Source organism: Mercenaria mercenaria, chromosome 6 (assembly GCF_021730395.1).
Source record: "Mercenaria mercenaria strain notata chromosome 6, MADL_Memer_1, whole genome shotgun sequence".
Lineage (NCBI taxonomy): Eukaryota > Metazoa > Mollusca > Bivalvia > Venerida > Veneridae > Mercenaria > Mercenaria mercenaria.
Window position 1 is genome coordinate 70999982 of NC_069366.1, and position 18045 is coordinate 71018026.

The 18045-nt window shown below is 34.6% G+C and overlaps 1 protein-coding gene across 1 annotated transcript in view; it reads left to right on the plus strand.

The window, feature by feature from the left end:
• The window catches only part of LOC123548651 (ankyrin and armadillo repeat-containing protein-like), a 39321-nt gene extending 21753 nt beyond the window's left edge, over positions 1-17568 (plus strand). Inside the window, exons 3-8 of the mRNA XM_045336113.2 lie at positions 1438-1682; positions 2071-2227; positions 4039-4186; positions 10526-10645; positions 12075-12230; positions 12753-17568. Of these exons, the coding sequence (XP_045192048.2) occupies positions 1438-1682; positions 2071-2227; positions 4039-4186; positions 10526-10645; positions 12075-12230; positions 12753-12912 (986 nt within the window). The 3' untranslated portion in view covers positions 12913-17568. The remainder of the gene's footprint in view (positions 1-1437; positions 1683-2070; positions 2228-4038; positions 4187-10525; positions 10646-12074; positions 12231-12752) is intronic.
• Positions 17569-18045: the final 477 nt, after the last annotated feature.

Here is an 18045-nt window from a genome sequence, read left to right on the forward strand (position 1 = left end):
TTTTCCTGCGGAATTAGTTTTCGTGATTGAGTCAATCCACAAATTTAATCCTAATGAAGCAGTAAAATTCCTATTCATTCTATATTCAAAAGTCAAAATTCATGAATTCAAATCTCTGTGAAAAAGCGTTATTTTTTAGCTCGACTATTCGAAGAATAGTCTAGCTATTCTACTCACCCTGGCGTCGGCGTCGCAGTCGGTCGGCGTCGGCGTCACACCTTGGTTAAGTTTTGCATGCAAGGTATCATACAGCTACATTTAAAGCATAATGCTTTGAAACTATTTCATTCTTTTTCTAGGTCAATTACCAACTCACTGGGTCAAAGTTCCATAACTCACATGTATTTGAGCATATTATGCCCCTTTTGGACTTAGAGAAATTCTGCGTTAGTTTACATGCAAGTTACTAGCTCCAAAAATAATGAGATATTGAATTGAAATTCAATGTGTCTTCGGGTTATAAAACTGTTTCATTCAGCAGTCCCAAACTCTGACCTTCCATTTTGCAAATTATGCCCTTTTGGACTAGAAAATTTGGTTAAGTTTTGCGTGCAGTACATACAGCTATTACCAAAGGCATTGATTTGAAATTTTTTTTTCTTTTTCTAGATCAATTACCTACATCATAAGTTCAAGTCCAATAACTCTCGACATGTATTTTGGCAAATTATGCCCTTTGGTAATTGAAAATTCTGGTTAAAAGTTTTGCTGTCAAGTAATACTCTATGCTATTACAAAAGCTAAGGATTTAAACTTTTATTTTTTCTTTTTCTAGATCATTACCTACCTCACTGGTCAAGTCATAACTCTGATCATGTATTTTGGGCAAATTTATGCCACCTTTTGGACTTAGAAATTCTGGTTAAAGTTTTACATGCAAGTTACTATCTCCAAATACTAATGCAGTATTGAATTGAAACTTCACATGTGCTCTCGGGGTTATAATAACTAGTTGACAGATCAAGTCCATAATCTGACATGTATTTTGAGGCAAATTAATGCCCCTTTTTGACTTAGAAAAATTTTTTGGTTTAGTTATTACTATGCAAGGTATTATCCCATAAAACTAATGCAGATATGGAATTGAAAACTTAACATTTACTTCGGGATTATAAACTAGTGATAGCATTCAAGTCCCAAACCTCTGAATTGGCATTTTGTCAATTTTCCTTGTCGACTAAAACTGCTTTGATATTTACATTTCGGTAATAATTTCCTTGCTTCTGTGACAAATATTTGAATTATGTCGAGCTTGGCTGTCTTACGGAACAGCTCTTGTTTGAAAGCCATTTCATGCCCATGAAATTAAAAGCTTTCACAGTAGTTAAGGTATTGCTGATCCATTTAAATAATTGCCACCTGTGACATACAATTACCTCAAGGAATCATCAACCTTAAAGTATGTATAAATTCTTGAAATCATTCGAATCGTTTCAGGAAACCAAGAGATATTAGAAGAGATTAACGGAACGATTGACTTCAGCTATGTGCGGATTCTGAAGATGATGTATGCCCAGCATGACGTTGTGCGACTTCTCGCTGGGTCTGCACTGGCAGCTTTTGCATACAACAATATAAATCAGCAGAAGGAGATTGCAGAGCAAGGAGGTGTGAGGTTCAATTGTTTCATTCCGTTCCTGCAATCCTCTGACGAGTTCTACAGATGTAATGCTGCATTTCAGGTATAGAACAGAAAGATGCTTTAATTCTACACACCATACCATTGGTTTTCTCTGTATTTTAGATCCCATAATTTTTTTGTTTAGCGATTTTGTACATAGATATTAGTACACATTATAAGAATCTTTCACTTCTTGAAGGTGCAGATGGAAATATCTGGCTGGCTCAAGGGTATCTGTTTCAGTGGAAACTAGGCTCTTGTAAATGTGCTGACAGGCACAGAGTGCAACTATAAAAGTTTGACATTTTGTCCACTTTTGTGTAATAAAACCTTCATTATGCTGATTGACAAAACTAAAAGTTACAGTGCTGAAAATTGTTTAATCAGTAAGTTGGTACTTCATTGAGGTAGCTAGTAGCTGCAACAAATGCCTAATAACTCTGATTCAGGTCGTAGTGCTATCAAAGATTATCCCAGATGAGGAGCAGGCGTTGTCGTCGGCGACGGGTATCAAACTTCTTGTTGATCTCCTGCAGGACTCCCAGTCAGACCAAATACTTGCCCTAGCTTCAGATTGTATAGCGAGACTGGCTCATACACGTGCTGGTCAGTATCTTTTGTTTCTCTCTTCTGTTCTATATGTTTAAGAAAATTCAACAGTATTTCAGAATGTAACAGCAGCTAACCTAACCATTTTTCTGGATTCTGTACCTTGTTAATACTGACTTGTTTTCCACAAGTAAATTACAACTTCCCCACATGAACAAGAAATGGAGGAGTAGTGACTTTGGTATCAAAATGTCACAGAGAACATAATGCTCAACATAAAGGAATTGAACTTACAGCATATAGATTGTCTTGTGGTCAGTACCACAACCTGCTGAGAAAACTGGGTGGGCTTATTTCATAGTTCTTTCTCTAATGATTGTCTGAAGAAATGGTTACAATTTCTCCCTGTTCATTCCACTGAAAATGTTCACATTGATCTTGCTTGAACTGCAAACAGAAAGATGACAAGATAATTGATAATGCAGCTTTAAGTGTTTTGATGAAGCCGGCGAATGTTCCTAGAATGACGTCACAGTTGTTCTGCCTGGTGAAGTGAATGATAAGGAAGCTGATTTCTATGTTAGAAACAACAAAAGTGCAGTTTATAAAACAATTGAAAGAAGATATTATATGTAAACATAAGAAATGATTTATTTTTCAGAGTTTGTGTGAAATGAACAGCAGAGTATGATCTGCAAATTAACCATGAATCACTAGTGCCATTTATGGAAAAATTAATTCATTTTTTAATTGTCTGCAGGTTATTTAGTTTCCAAACTATTGGAGTAAAATGTTACCCCTTAAATCTTTCCATGCTTAAAGATGTTTATCAATCTGTTTTGAGAATTCTCTAAAAATATGATACCTGTTCTGCACAGACATTTATGGATTTGTCACATAGCTACATCAATCCAAAAATTTTTAATCCCAAAAAATAAATAAATTGTCTGTTGATTTAATCTATAAAATTTGAACATCCACAAAACATCATGTCCTAACAATGTTTTGGAGCAAAGTGCAAAATGTTATGCTGATTAAAATCAAATATAAACCAGGTATTATTTTGATAGATATCATTTGTAAATAGTTTAAACTTTACAAATATACTTTTGTGGGATTCCTTGATTTTGTACTATTTTCATAATTTGCTTTTAAAGTTGAAAGGGTTAAACGGCGTATCTATCAAATAAACAGTCTAAGGGTCAATCGGCGTATCTATCAGGGAATGGGTAGAAGGGTCAATCGGCGTATCTATCAGGGAATGGGTAGAAGGATAAATCGGCGTATCTATGAAGTAAAGGTTAAATGAGCCGTGCCATTGGAAAACCAACATAGTGGGTATGCGACCAGCATGGATCCAGACCAGCCTGCGCAGCCGCGCAGTCTGGTCAGGATCCATGCTGTTCGCTAATAGTTTCTCCAATTCAAATAGGCTTTAAAAGCGAACAGCATGGAGCCTGACCAGACTGCGCGGATGCGCAGGCTGGTCTGGATCCATGCTGGTCGCATACCCACTATGTTGGTTTTCTCATGGCACGGCTCAAATGATTTGACAGTATATAGTTGTATGTGATGTTACAGCCAAACCTGTGCTGAACATGAGCTTCTGGCTCTAGAACTCTAGTTACAGTTACAATTTAAAAAAAGTAGTGTATCTTAACCTGTTAGTGAATTGCAAGTAATAGACATTTCCTTTCCCTTTCCCAAGTATGGTTAATATTTACACTTTACTGTATATCATCATTTTAATATAGGGAATAGCCATCTCTTTATAAGAATCTAGGCATCATGGGTATCAATCCTTTTGAAGAACTGTACATAAGATTCAATTAAGTAGAGTTTCTCTTTACTGTTCTTATATTCTATAGGTGTACCATCTGCAATAATAGCCATCAATGCAGTAGAGTTCCTCACTAAACTGTTGTTACATCCGGCTGAGCAGGTGAGAGGCTGTGCCGCAATTGCCCTTGGTTACCTGTCATACACACATGCTGCAGAGAGACAGCTTCTCAACAAGTAAGTGGCTGACCGACTCCAGCAGTGTTAAGTTTAAAGTTGAAATGATATATTACCTTAATACCTATGTTGAAAATCACACTGTTAAAATTATGGAACACTTAATAAAATGGGCTTTGATCATTGTATTGGACTGAAACTTCAAATAGTTCTTGCCAGTCATCTGAGCCACTAGAATGACCAAGTCTATAACTTTTGGTTGAATTTAGTGTAGAATATGAAACTTTTTCAGTTGATAAAATTCTGTTAAGGTTGGTGTGCAACCAATTTAATGGTTGTTTTTCTATTCTATTTGAATGAACATGAAACATTTAATGTTTTTCATTAAGGCCTTATTATAGCTTTAAGTTTTGGTAATGGAAGATTTTTCTTTCCTGCTGTGTTAGCAACATAGCTGAAATAAAGAAAGACCCTTTCATTCTAGTTTCATTTCTAGCATTTACAGTCTTAGGAATTTTGCCAGAATAGAGCACAATTTTGTGCTCTCTCTTATCTCCTAAGTACTGTTATATTCTCAGCGTGAATTGGCCATAACTAATTGCTGACCACTGCTGGTGAAAGATAATACTACTTGATAAACTGCTCCAGATGTTTTATGCTGGTGCAAGTGAGATTTCATTGTAGTATGTAGAAAATTTAGTCTTCAGTGAAATAATCATCCACAATTAATTTATTAGCATCTATATTTATTCAGAGAAACTTCAGAATATTTTTTTTTAAACAAAACACAAAATAGAATTTAAACTGATTAAATTTCAATTGCAGGGTCAGTTTTGTTATAAACTCTATTTATCAGTATTTACATGTTTTCAGTTACAGTCAAAATTGAAATTCAACATTTAAGACAGTACATGTATACTTGTGATACTGTAGAAAGAGAAATGGGTGAAAATAAAAACATGATCTTCAAAGAATAAAAAGTATTGTTACAGACTGACGAATTAAAAATTAACAAAAGCACTATAAAACAATTATTAATTTGACTGTTTTGAGTAAGTGAATTTGATTAAACAAATTTCTAAAACATAAATTTATATATCTTATCTACTGTTTCAGATTAAGGGCATATTAGAATTGAAATAATCTATTGCAAAAGAGTGATTTAAGACTATTTATACATTCGGGTGGTAATACGTATACGTCGTACAGTCCTCGTGAAGTTATTACACCCGACGCATAACCGCCCATTATGCATAAATAGTGTTAAAACACTCTTTTGTTGTAAATTATTTCTTAAATAATATCAGAGAGAATACGTCACATTATCCTGAACATTCAACTTATGATCTGAAGAAATCGACTTATCATCCAAACAATAGATGTAGTATCTAAATTTTAACTTTGACTTATAATCCAAGAGTACGACATATTGCCTAAGCACTCACTAAAAATATTGCATGCTTGAAATGATTCTTTAAAAAGTTCGAAATTGTAACTTGAATATTGGAAGCCAAGAGCTCGATTTGCCATATGCTTGACTGCTTGATGTAATAATTCAATACATTTCTGCCACACTTGGGGTGATGGGCTGAGCCGGAAACTAACTGTACTGGTTTTCCCAGGAATTCCCCACACCGTATATATTCTACATCTAAACTTCTTCCATTTTTTCAACTGCATCTCGAATGAAATTATTTAATCATAAAAATAAGTGTGTTACAGTGACATACTGTTAAAAGCACTGACCTCCAGATTTGGCTTAAAAATAATCTTTTTTTTTTCTTTTTCAAGCTGAAGTTTGGTCATACCTTTAACATTAGAATATGGAATTTATTTTCTAAAATATTTGAAAAATTCCAAATCAAAGAAGAAAAAAAAGATGACCGCGTCGGGAATCAAACCCCGGACCGCCGCGACAATAAAGACGTTTTCCCATCGTCTTAACCAATAGCGCTATAGCAGAAGTAGTAACTAATAACTGCAAAATATAGATGTTCATAATCGAGACAGTTTACGTGGAGTAATAGCGTGACAAACGTTTTTTGATTTTCATTGTAAAAAGTAGTTTAAACAGCAAATTCTCATGTGTTTCCATAACATAAAGTTTTTCAGTAATTAAGTTTTAAAGCCTTCATAAGAAATACAGCATTTATTTCAAGATATCTAAAAACTTTTTTTAGTTGTCGAACGATCTGGAGGCATGCCACTTAAAAGTTCTTACATTAAATTTGACACTTGTTGAAATATATCAGATTTTTAACCATTTCATCCTAAATATGTTTGATGAGAAGGCAATCATGGGGAAAATGAAAATTATTAAATCTAATGCCTCAAAAAAAGAGATAAACTTGCAGAAACTTATCATCTCTGTAAGATGTAGAACATACTTTCCTCGCAAAGAACAATGAAAACAGTCGGAGTAAACAAATCAAATGAAGATATTACATTATGCATATGGAATTTGTATCCTGAAAAAATCCTGGACATGAGATACATGGTTGTCCTTATCCAAAGAAAAAATCTGCAACAGGTCTGTAATTGACCTTACGCCAGATAGCCAGTAGCCACGCCTACCAGTTTTCAGGAGGAACAATTCATGCTAGGCCCGACAAACAAAGGAATCAAATGGCGACGGCAGAAATATTTTGCCGGACATTCTAGTTGATTTCGGCGTACGCTACCTTAATTCACACGTATTTCTAAAGTGAAAAGACAAAACACAAAACACGTTAATGAGTGGATGTTCTGTAGCGAAACATAAATTCTACAAAAAACAACGATACGTTGTTGTTAAAAGCTGGGAACTGCACCCGAGTATGAGGAAAACTAAACAAGGTAGGGCGCCGAGCGGAAAACACGTAAAAAAGACGGAAATCTCTGAAACCATTATAGCTGATTTTGTGGATTTTTTTAATTGTACGTTTCTTTTTCATTATAGAAACGTCAAATTTCGATCTCCCGGAAATCATGTAGGGTATGACTATATTAAGTAGACTAGAATTAACATTGATTTTTATTAATTAAGGTTGAAATCAGACTGTGTATTCTGAATCCTATTTCAAAAAAATTAGATAAATTAAATAAGGTAATTTACATGTAAAAATTGTCACTTGTGTCATTTAAGAAACGTCGGATTTCGAAATACCGGAACTCATTTAAGATGCTCATATCATTGTTCAACATTATTCAGATGCATAGCATTTAATGTCTAATACTTAGACATGATGTGTTTTAAGTATAAGTAAAGAAAGTTCTCTTATTAGAATCAAAACGTGTAAATGATAAATAAATAAGATATAGTCCAAGGCGATGATATAGTCCATACTCATATTTCAAGACATATACCGGCGCATCGTTTGAGCCTACCAAATTTCTTTATAAAGTATACAGAATGAATGTATAATTTTTTGTTTAAAAACATATCTTCTTTATATGAAATATGTAAACCTTAAAAAATGCATAAATCATGTTCCCGGTACATTAAGGCATAATATTTACACGTTACCATTCAAATAATATAGAACATCAAATACTTGTGTCTTATCAGTACATACCAGTTACTCTGGTAACTGATGGAATATTTTTACTATTGAATAAAGAATACTAGGCACTTTTGTTAAATAAGAAAGTTAATTTTCATAGAATTTTACACTGATTTAAATGAAATAATTAAAACGTTATAACACAATGAGTGCTAAGTCGAATTGCTTTGCTTTTAAACACTCTTATAAGATTTTTAAGATCAACTATTCTTGAGGACATCCACAGAGCCTGATACATCGTTGACAATATTCGAGATCTGAGAGTGGATTTGGAAAAGGGAAGCGCTCTAGTATTACACTCTCTTCCCTGTGTCTGATGTAAAGGTGTCGTAATGTCACCTTTTTACCATTTTGGACGATTTTTCGGTGGTATTTATATTCTTTGACTGGTGAGTCCGGCATTAAGTTTGACGGACAAAATGGCGGCTAACAACAAGGCTTATCAGTTCTGTTATCTGATTGGTAAGTTGGAACCTGTCAATCAACACTGGCGTAAGGTCAATTGATATGTGCTATAAATTACTGACCAGTGTAGGGGCCATGACATTATCAGTTACATTAATTGCCTGAAAAAAGATAGCATGCTGAGAGCAGAGGAACAGAAAATTTTGGATATCTTGGCAAAATTCCTAACTACAAATACAAAATGTACTGCTGACAATTTCATAAGACTGTTGCTAGACATGCAGTGCTCTTCACTTCAAGTTAGGTAAACAGTAGAAAAGATGCTGAGAAGCAGGGGTTTAATCAGCATTATTTAGGCAATATTTTGGGGGTAAAAAAGTGTGGCAGCAGTGCAGTAAGCAGAGTTTGTTTTTGAGGCCCTGTCAGTGTGCGTGTCACTCAAATCCTGGCTTCAGCTTGAATGATTTTGAAAATGATAGATTCTTGTTTAATTGTTGCTTCATAAAGGAATTTATACATAAGAGAACAATTTAGAAATACAAAAGCAAGTTCTAAAAGAGTTAAGATATACTGGAAAAGGTAATTGCAGATGTATGTTCTATTGCTTCTGAGTAGAACCAATTTCGAAAGTGCTAGTCAAAATTTATTTATTCCCATATTTCTTCTTGACAAATTAATAGCAGTTTAAGGTAAGTGACAATGTGTCATTTTCTATATTTTGTGCCATTCTCTAGTCATAGCTTCATTTTCACTGCATGTTTTTTTCTGCTTGAAGTTTTTTTCCTACTCATTGTAATAATTCTTTGGATGCCAGTCCTCACAGATTTCATTTTTTTCCCACTTTATTATGCCTCCCACCACACAGTGGTGTGGGAGACATATTGATTTACTCCAGTCTGTGTGTCTGTCTGTCACAAAGCTTGTCCGCACTCTAAGTCGAACATTTCTCATCCAATCTTCACCAAACTTGAACAAAATGTGATTGACCATAAGACCTCGGTCAAATTCGATAACTAGCCAAATCCGCCCAGGCACTTTTGAATTATGGCCCTTGAATTACTGATTGGATCCATTCATCTAGACCATCCAGAGAAACTAGTCATTTTTCATTGGGCAGCACTGTCACAAAGCTTGTCCACACTCTAAGTCGAACATTTCTCATCGGATCTTCACCAAACTTCAACAAAATGTGTTTGACCAATGTATAAGACCTCGGCCAAATTCGATAACTAGCCAAATTCGCCCAGGCACTTTTAAATTATGGCCCTTGAATTACTGATTGGATCCATTTGTCTAGACCATCCAGAGAAACTAGTCATTTTTCTTTGGGCAGTTGAGGGAGACATGCGCTTTTATCAAAAGCATCTCTAGTTGATTTTTGTTTTTCAATTTTTAAGAGCTTTAACTTCAAATGACTATAGTCCTGTAAAAACGTGTTACAATTTTCACTAAATATTTCCATGGTCCCTTTTCCAACAGAATTGCTAGACTGTTTTAAATCATTTAAAATGCTGCTATTGCTATCTAACATGCTTGCATGTGTAAGACAGGGTTTTTCAGTACTGAGGGACAGTGTGAGATGATAAACAAAGCATTAGCAAGGTTTATTGGCCATGCTGTTCTAGGGGTTTGGAGAACACTGTTGTAATTCACATGCAGGCAGGCGTGTAAAATAATTTTCTTGCCTATTCTGTTGCAAATTAATAATGATGACAAATGGATACAATTTATTTTATGCTCTTCAGTGAAATACTGAAATTTATCAGTGAAATAAATTGTTTCAAACAGTGAAACTATCATTTTTATTTTTCACTGGTACGGAACTACACTTAATGGTGAAAGAATATGAATTACACTGAATAAAAGAAAATTCCATGCAAAATATATGTCAGTAAAGGTATAAATATATAAAGATAATAACAGGATCATGAATATTTAAATTCTATTACAGATAAATGTAAAAGAAATCAGGAAACATAATAGAACTGTTTACATTTTTTTCTGCAAAGATATTATGACGTCATGATTTGATGCACGTGATGTTGCGCGGACAAACTGGATATAATTTGGTTAAAACCATTAAAAATGCCTAAAATAAATAGAAAATGTGTTTGTTTCATTGTAAGATTAATTATTAGGTGTAATGAAATAACCAGATGTGCATTGTACTCTGCAGTAGAGTAGATTCCAGATGAAACATTGTTGAGCTGTGTGTTATATGAGAACATAAATAAATTCCGTATGTTATAATGTTGTATTTGAATGTAAATTTCAGATGCACTGAATTGGTTGGATGTGAAATACATATTACTGAAAATTTCAGGTGTAGAATTGACCAGAAATCTGATGCATTTTGTACAGTTTAGTGTAAATTTAAGATGTGGTAATGACAAGATGTATGTAGTATGATTTAATAAAAGTAAATTGTAAATTATTAAAATATAAATTTCAGATGTAGAAATGATCAGATGTTGATGAAGATACTGTTACATTATACAAAGAAGAGCAAAGTCTCTCCGGCATTTCTTGAGGGTTGGAGACATTACAAGAGAATTGGTCTACCTCCAATATCGTAAGCTCATTCTTATTACATGCTTTTTCTGTTAAAAGATAAGCTTTCAAACTGAGACCGAAAACCAGAAATTAGTTTTATTAGCTCACCTGAGCCAAAGGCTCATGGTGAGCTATTGTGACCGCTCAATGTCCGTCGTCCAGCGTGCGTTGTGCGTCCGTCAACATTTTCTAAAATAAATTTCTTTTTGAAAACCACTGGGCAGAATTACACCAAACTTCACAGGAATGATCCTTGGGTGGCCCCCTTTCAAAATTGTTCAAAGAATTGAACTCCATGCAGAACTCTGGTTGCCTTGGCAACCGAAAGGAAAAACTTTAAAAATCTTCTTGTCCAAAACCACAGGGCCTAGGGCTTTGATATGTAGTGTGTAGCATCAACTAGTGGTCCTCTAACAATATTGTTCAAATTATCCCCCTAGGGTCAAATATGGCCCCGCCCCGGGGTTCACATGGTTTATATAGACTTATATAGGGAAATCTTTGAAATTCTTCTTGTACAAACCCACATGGCTTAGGGCTTTGATATATGGTATGTAGCATCATCTAGTGGTCCTCTACCAAAATTGTTCAATTATCCCTCTAGGATCAAGTGTGACCCCTCCCCGGGGTCCCAAGTTTTACATAGACTTGTATATGAAAAAAAGTTTAAAAATCTTCTTGTCTGAAACCACAACACTTAGACCTTTGATATTTGGTTTGTAGCAGTGTCTTATGGTCCTCAACCAAAGTGTTCAAATTGTACCCCTGGGGTGAAAAGAGGCCCTGCCCTGGGGGTCCAAAGTTTTATATACACTTATAAAGGAAAAAACTTTAAAAATCTTCTTGTCTGAAACCATACAACCTATGCTTTTGATATTTGGTATGATGCATTGTTTAGTATTCCTCTACCAAAATTGTCAAATTATGTCCCAGGGGTTAAAAGAGGCCCCGCCCTGGGGTCACTTAGTTACTATGTGAGTTATATAGGAAAAAATACTTAAAAAATCATTTGATCCTATTTCCAAGACTGTTTAATAATAATTACCTGATGACCCCAAGTAATATGATGTCACTTGACTGTGACCTTGGCCTACGGACCTACTTTCTTTAAGAGACAGTCTTGAAATTTTGATGACATACACAGTTTTGCACACCAATCAAAAAACTGAATTTCATTGACCATGAATGTGACCTACTGACTTTCTTAATATTTTATCATCAGTTTGATCTTTGAAACATGTAGCTCATATTACTCAGGTGAGCGATCCAGGGTCATCATGACCCTCTTGTCTAAGTCATTTACTGCAAATTGACTGACAAATAATGTAAAACTCAATGTATCATAGAGCTAGAAGAAACTAACAGTAAACTTAAATACTTACATGCATAAGTGTTTTTCATCTGTGACTTTCAAGTGAAGTTATAACAGACCACTATATTTTGAACAGGGAAGGTCGAACAAACTTGGTAGCTGAAAGGATGTCGGAGCCTCCACCAACACCAGACAGCAGTATAGGCTTGCTTGACTCCTCGAAGAGTACAAGCAACATCAGAGCATCGTCATCCAACTTGGAGGAAGCTCCACTCACTGACAGAACATCAAGGTGATCCTTTATATTGTGTGTATATCTATTGCCACCAGGTAACAAATTTAATATAGGCAACTTCTCCAGAAGACTGTTTTAGAAGTTAGTGCAAGGTGTAGAGGACATTCCAATTTCAGAAGCTTTCCTTGTTGTTTTAGACATTTAACCCTTATCATGCTGGACAGGAATAATTATGTCTTTGCCACCAGTGTTGATCATGATCAGCCTGCACATCATGCAGTCTGATCATGATCTGCACTGTTCGCCATTCAGTCAGTATCTTTTTGGTAAGCACCCTTATTAACAGTTAGTGGTACTGTCTAAATTGAACGATGGACAAGTTCATTATAGAAATTTAACAGGGTAAGGGTTAAGCAGACCTCGTATTCACTTATGACCTAAATTAACTGAAAGATTTTTTTTTTGGAAAATTGGGTTGGGGAAGGGAAAGGATATTAGACTGTACAGTACTTACCTTTTATAGGGAGGTATCTACACTTCAGAAATTGCCTATTTAACGTACATTTTGTTGTTTTGCAGAATGTCTCACAGGTCAACCACTAGCAAGATATCTATAGTTGATGGTGAGGTACAGAGGTCAGACCAGGGGTCACGTCATTCTGTCATCCAGAGTGAGATTCAGGTGCCGGCCATTGATATCACAATGCAACAGGAGGGTACGGGGCCAGTGGAAGCCTAATTCTGATTAACATACTGATTAAACAAAGGAATATGCAATAGAGTGGCAATGTTAACAAATGGATGAGGGTTCAGATGGGTAGATTTGGATAGGGGTACCCAAACTCTTTCATTTGAAAGCAATGAAGAAAGCATACATCATTACAATGAACTCAAAACAAAAATAGTTTTATGAAAACCTTTATTTACATTAAAGAAAATTAAATACTAGGCTTTTATCTAGATCTGCATTTAATCACCATACACAAAATATAACCGGCTTCACATAAATGGAAGAAATTTTTATGTTATATATTAATATATTAAAGTTGACTTTTTTTAACAAATTATTTAACTTGTTGGGAAACTATTTATTAAATCAATTTATTATGCCCCCGTAAATCACTTATTTTCAAAAAAAAATTACATTACTTCATTCTCATAGTCTTGAGATTTATTTTTCCAAAAAAGAAATTAAAAATACCTCCAAGTGAGATTGTGATGTTTCTACATGAAATGCAATACCTAGTATTTATCCAATCTTATTTCAAAGTGGACTTTTTAAATAGTTATTATGGGAAGTTTGCTCAAACAAGTATCAGAAATCATAATTCATTCTTTTAGTTCTATTAGCTAGCTTAATAAGTGGAACACAAAACTTCAAGGTGGAAAGTTGTAGGTTCAAATCCTGGCTGAGGCACTTGTTCTCAGTTACATTTGATAGATAAAGGGTAATGTCTTGTCATACTGAATTATTCTGACTGTGAGGTTTTGGTTAAATACTGCCACATGTTACTGAAATACTGTTGAAGCTAGAAGATAGTCAGAACTTTAAGAAGTTGTTTAGAATGCTACAGAAACAGGCTAATTCTTTTGGCATTTCATGGGAAAGTAGAAAGCAGAAGTTTAGGTAAATTTGAAACCTATTTAAAATTTGTAGGATTTCAGTTACTAATTCTTAAAGAGTGGTTAGAACAGTGCTACTCCAGAACAGCTGGTGTCAATGGAGTAATATAGAACACTGTTCTTTGCTGTTCCAGAACTGGTGTCACTGGAGTAAATATAGAACACTGTTCTTTGCTGTTCCAGAACTGGTGTCACTGGAGTAAATATAGAACACTGTTCTTTGCTGTTCCAGAACTGGTGTCAGTGGAGTAATATAGAACACTGTTCTTTGCTGTTCCAGAACTGGTGTCACTGGAGTAAATATAGAACACTGTTCTTTGCTGTTCCAGAACTGGTGTCAATGGAGTAAATATAGAACACTGTTCTTTGCTGTTCCAGAACTGGTGTCAATGGAGTAAATATAGAACACTGTTCTTTGCTGTTCCAGAACTGGTGTCACAGGAATAAATATAGAAAACTGTTTTGTGTTATTCCAGAACAGCTGGTGTGACAGTCACTGGATTTAAAGCAGAACACTGTTCATAGTTATTCCAGAACTGGTGTCACAGGAATAAATATAGAACTCCAGTTCTTAGCTATTTGAGAACTGGTGTCACTGGAATAAAAACAGAACACTGTTCTTTGCTATTCCAGAACTTGTGTCACAAGAATAAGTATAGAACTCCGGTTCTTAGCTATTCGAGAACTGGTGTCACTGGAATAAAAACAGAACACTGTTCTTTGCTATTCCAGAACTTGTGTCACAGGAATAAATATAGAACTCCTGTTCTTAGCTATTCCAGAACTGGTGTCACTAGAATAAAACAGAACACTGTTCCTTGCTATTCCAGAACTGGTGTCACTGGAATAAAACAGAACACTGTTCTTTGCTGTTTCAGAACTCACTGTGTCACCAGAATAAAGATAGAACACTGTTCCTTGCTATTCTAGAACTGGTGTCACTGGAATAAGAACAGGACACTGTTCCAGGCTGGTATCCAGTCCTAATAATTATGAGTATCAAAAGTATTTGAACTGTGTTGCTGCAATGTTACTTCCTTTTAGAGGAAGGACTCATTTTGCTATTTACCTGTTATATACTTTAAGTGCCTGAGAGTAATTGTACTGCTGATAGTTTGCTAAACTTTATTAAATTTGTTGGGTTTTTATCAATCATTACTGAAAATTGTGCTGATTCTTTAAAGCTGACCTACTGCTGATGATAAATTTTACATGATATTTTATGTCTCTGTTATTGCATGATATTATACACCAGATATGTATTGTATTGCTTTGTGATAAATTTGTCTTTACAAAAGTATGTGTTAGTATGTTGTTATAGATTTGATATGTTTTAATTGATGCTCTCCATTTAATAAGCTGACCCTGCATTTTTAGCTCATCTGATTTTTTGAAAAAAATTATGAGTTAATGTAATCACTTGAACGGTGCCGGCGTTGTCGTTGCCTGGTTAGGTTTTATGTTTAGCTCAGCTTTTCTCCTAAACTATCAAAGCTATAGCTTACTTGTTCACCATCAATAACTGACTCTGTACAGCAAGAAACATAACTCCATCCTGCTTTTTGCAAGAATTATGGCCCCTTTTGGACTTAGAAAATATCAGATTTCTTGGCTAAGTTTTGTTTAGGTCAACTTGTATCCTAAACTGTCAAAGCTATTGCTTTAAAACTTGCAACACTTGTTCACCATCAAAAGCTAACTCTGTACAGCAAGAAACATAACTCCATTCTGCTTTTTGCAAGAATTATGGTCCCTTTTGGACTTAGAAATTCAGATTTCTTGGTTAAGTTTTGTGTAAGCTGTTGCTTTAAAACTTGAAACACTTGTTCACCACCAAAAGCTTACTCTGTACAGCAAGAAACATAACTCTTTTTGCCAAAATTATGGCCCCTTTTGGACTTAGAAAATATAAGATTTCGTGGTTAAGTTTTGCGTTTAAGTCAACTTTTCTCCTTAATGGTCAAAGCTTGGAGCAGTTATTTGCCATTAAAAGCTGACTCTGCGCAGCAAGTACCATAACTCTACATTGCTTTTTTGCAAGAGTTATGGCCCCTTTTGGACTTAAAAAGTCATGGGTATGACAATATTTCTATCATAAAGAGACAAAAAAATCAGATGAGCATCTGCACCTGCAAGGCGGTGCTCTTGACAATTCCGGTTGTTTTTTATGCCCCTGAAGGGAGGCATATAAGTTTTCAAGAGTCCGTCCGTTTGTTAGTCACATTAACTTTTTGCATGAAGGCACTTTACTCGCGAACCACTGCACCCAGGACCTTCAAACTTCACATGCTGATAGTACTTATTGAGTACACGACCTCTACTGACTGGGGTCACCAGGTCAAAACACTGCGGGGGCATTTGTCACCATTAGTGACAGCTCTTGTTGTATCATTAAATTCTGATCATGGTCTGCACTGTTCACCATTCTGTCAGTATCTTTTTTGGTAAAAACCCCTTTTAACAGTTAATTGTAATGTCCAGATTGAAAGATGGACAAGTTAATTATAGAAATTTAGCAGGGTAAGGGTTAAAAGGTTATAAGGACATGTCTCCAAAAGGGACAACAGAGCAGTGTCTATATCAGTCAACATGACTGCATCAGAATTATTTTGTAGTAAGCTGTAATGTACAGCAATGCTCAAAATACAGAAAACACTAATGGTTAGAGGTCACAGTCTGTTGAGCCGAGTTATAAATACAAGGAAAACACCCAGGGACCACATTAATTGTTTCTGTGAAGCCAGATGCTTGACTAACAGCTTGAAAACATACATATAAAATAAAGAAAATATTTGTTGAACTTATTTCAAGTAGTTTTGTAAATAGATATGCAATTTTTTTTTTAAATCAATGAATTGTTTTATTTTTTACTTTTACTTTTTATATTAACAAACAAATGAAAGATAATACTTTATTTAAAAAAAAAACAACAAGTAAAACTTAGAGCTCAAAGTGCCAATTTAATTAGAATAGATGCAAAGGAGAACTTGGACAAGAACTATATCCGTATATTTTCGATAGTCATTTTCTATTTTAGCAACCATTTAATGTACCTTATTTAAGTAGGTTGTTTGTAGCACTGCAAGTCATCTGAATAACAAAGAATAAAACCTAGATCCAGCATACCGAAATGTAAAACATGTGCTCAAACAAATGGCAACTTTGTGTTAACTGAGAAAGCTTGCAGAAGTGTTACTTTCTTCTAAATAAAAGATCAAATCGAGGACTCAGAGCGAAACTAGTCTGTCTGCTTCTATTTCTATATACACTTACGACTAGTTTCGCTCTGAGCCCTCAAAATATCATATCAAATTTTTTTGCATGCAAGATAATTTCAAACTTGCATTATACTTTTTAAAAGGCAAGACTTAGTAATTCAGGAAATCTTAATTTTTGTCCTTTAAGTAAATTGATGGAGTACAGATGCAAAAGAACAATATGACAAGGTTGCAGCTGGTTATAATACCGGTAATACACATCTGAAAACTTGTTTTACCTTCAGTAAAGCTTTGATCAGTTATCATTTCATTTTCTTGTACATCACCCTTGCATTGTTTATACATAATTTGTGATAGCATTTTCTGTGATATGTCTCTACATTTATGTTGTTATTTTAATTTTGTTATTCGCATTGCCAACACATTTCTCATCTTAATGGTGGTTTCAGAAATTTTCATGATAGTAGAAAAATATTCATTTCTGTCCTGTATTGCTCATGATAACTAACACAACTGTCACTAAATCTCATACATTTGTAAATTGAAATATTTTTTTAAAAATTCTTAGTGTTTCGTAACAACTTTCTTTACAGGATTATTTTTTTTTTATAGATTTCTTTTTAAGTACTTGGGAATAATATTTGTATCATATAATTTTCATTGGGTATTCCTACTCTGACAGGAAATTTTATATTTATTATGTTCACATTTTTGTCTTTTAAACAAGAGCTGTCCGTAAGACAGCCAAGCTCGACTATTCGAAATATTGTCACAGAAGCAGGAAATTATTACCCGAAATGTTAAATATCAAAAGAGTTTTAAGTTTGAAAGGGGACATAATTTGACCAAAATGCATATCAGAGTTATGGGACTTGATGCTATCAACTAGTTTTATAACCCCGAAGAAACATGTTAAGTTTCAATTCCATATCTGCATTAGTTTTGGAGATAGTACCTTGCATGTAAAACTTTAACCAGAATTTTCTAAGTTCAAAAAGGGGCATAATTTGCCCAAAATACATGTCAGAGTT